We start from the raw sequence: 2,133 nt of genomic DNA on the forward strand, positions 1-2,133 counted from the left end.
AAGGGAGAGGCAGTGCTCCTCAGTGGGGTGTGGCCACGGTCCAGTGTTTTCTCCATTTCTTCATCCTGTCAGGGTTTGGGGCACACGCATGCACCCGCTGTGTTTTCCAGTGGGAGTCGGGCCATGGTCAGCTTCGTGAGGTCCTGTTCCTTTAACCACGTGGCTACTGGGTGGGCCCGTGAAATTTCCTTCTAACAATTGAAAACTGTGCAAGTATATGTTATCAGCCTAATTTTTCCATATACAAACCTTATCTTCATGGGCCAGTCACATTTATGTAGAAGCCAGACTAGTCATTTCGTATGAGAAGACGTCAAAGAATTTGTAGAAAGATGGAATTAAAGTACAAGTTTATTTTGGTGCCCAAAAAAGTCAAATATACGCATCATTTTTTCATAATGCACATTTCCCAAAGCCCTCCCGTGCAGAAGGACAGATGGTTGTACTTCTCGGTGTTCGATTCCGTTTGGTCACTTGGTTCTTTCTGGGAGGGAACTTGGTTTATATCATCTTGGAGACCTTCTATTCCCCTGGAGAAAACTGACATACAAAAGTTAGGCTGAGGGAACCAGCAGTTAGCGCAATGGCTGTGTCGCTGGACTCCCACGTAGTCGACCGCGGTTTGCGTCCCGGACCCGGTGGCTTAAAACTCACGCCGGGCGCGTGTGCGTGCGTGCCCAAGATCCCGAGAGGAGAATGGAGGAGAAGGGATTGTGGCGTGACCATACCCCCTGGGGGGTGATTTCTCGCTTTCTGTCTCTATGTCTCTGTCTGTCTGGCGAGTGCACACGCCCTATAGCGAAAAACCTCTCCAAAAAAAAAAAAAAAAAGTTAGGCCGAGCCAAGCCTGCGTAGGCAGGATCCAACCCCACAGCACCTGACTTCGTGTCAGCCATGGGTTTTCCCTTCCCCCAAAGTGTCCTTGGGCCGTCTGCTTCCAGACCTTTGCTGTCAGGCGCTGGGCCGTGGGCCAAGCTCCGGCCTTCCAGAATTCAGCCCCCAAAGCTGCCTGACCACTCTAAGAATTTTGCAAAGCTTGGTCTGTGCTTTAGTTCTTTAGGTCTTGGGAAATGCGAAATCATGAGATAGAAATGCCACACCGATGACAGCTGGCAGAGTTGTCCAGGACCCTGCAGAGTTCTCTGGTGGGACTGTCTGTCTTGTAGCTGCCTCGGGAAAGTCGTGCTCCGTGTGGGGCCCAGCGCCATTCCCGCCACCCCAGGCTGCGGCGAAGTGGGAAAGCACGTGGCCTTCCTTAATCTGTCTGTGGAAAGGTACCCACAGCTATCACACAGAATTTGTTTTTAAAGAATTACTTTTAAAATTTTATTTATTAGTATTATTTTAATTTTTCTATAGGGTATGTGTGCTCACCAGAGAGACAGAGAGAGAGAAGGAAAATGAGAAAGCAAGCTGCCAGGGCCAGGCCTCAAAGCTCAGTTGACCATATGGGAGTCCATTGCCTTAACCACCACGCCACCTGCTGGCCCTCAGACAGATTTGTTACGGTACGTTGAGCACAACTGGCTTTTGAGTCCTGGCAGATTTTTCATGGGATACTCATATTCTGCATTTTGGTCATGTTGCCAGGCAGAAAACTTGATCGACTCACCACCCCTCGTTTCCCTCCCGATGAGTTATCCGCATGGGGCACTTGGGGCAGAGGGGCATCGACGCCCGTGACCTGACATTAAGCAGTGGGTCAGTGTCTGGACCTGGGTCCTGACTGTCAGTAGCTCAGCCCACCTGCAGGCGTCGGTCCCATACCTCTTCGTAGGCATGCTGGCGTGCAGGTGAGCCTGGCTGGCCCTGCGCCTGTGTGAGGCTGACTTTCTTCTGCAAGGGTGACACTGCATACTCGCCTGCTTTCTGCCCCAGGTGCACTTTGTTCCTGACGCTGGAACCGTGGCTCAGATCGTCTACACCGATGACCAGGTCCGCCCACCCCAGCAGGTGGTGTACACAGCAGATGGTGCGTCCTACACGTCAGTGGATGGCCCCGAGCATACGCTGGTGTACATCCATCCCGTGGAAGCTGCACAGGCACGTGAATGCTCGCTCGTGTATAGCCCGCGTCCTGGGGAGTCGGTTTGTCACTGCTCACGCGTGCTCTCTGCCAGCTGCTGTGCGGGG

At 52.5% G+C, this 2,133-nt stretch overlaps 1 protein-coding gene across 1 annotated transcript in view; it reads left to right on the forward strand.

Moving 5' to 3' along the window:
* Positions 1-2,133, forward strand: part of PRDM10 (PR/SET domain 10) — a gene marked incomplete in the record, with an annotated part of 96,385 nt that overhangs the window by 32,739 nt on the left and 61,513 nt on the right. Inside the window, 1 exon segment of the mRNA XM_014588650.2 lies at positions 1,879-2,043. Within this exon segment, the coding sequence (XP_014444136.1) occupies positions 1,879-2,043 (165 nt within the window).

This window comes from Tupaia chinensis, unplaced genomic scaffold (assembly GCF_000334495.1).
Source record: "Tupaia chinensis unplaced genomic scaffold, TupChi_1.0 Scaffold000292_1, whole genome shotgun sequence".
NCBI lineage: Eukaryota > Metazoa > Chordata > Mammalia > Scandentia > Tupaiidae > Tupaia > Tupaia belangeri.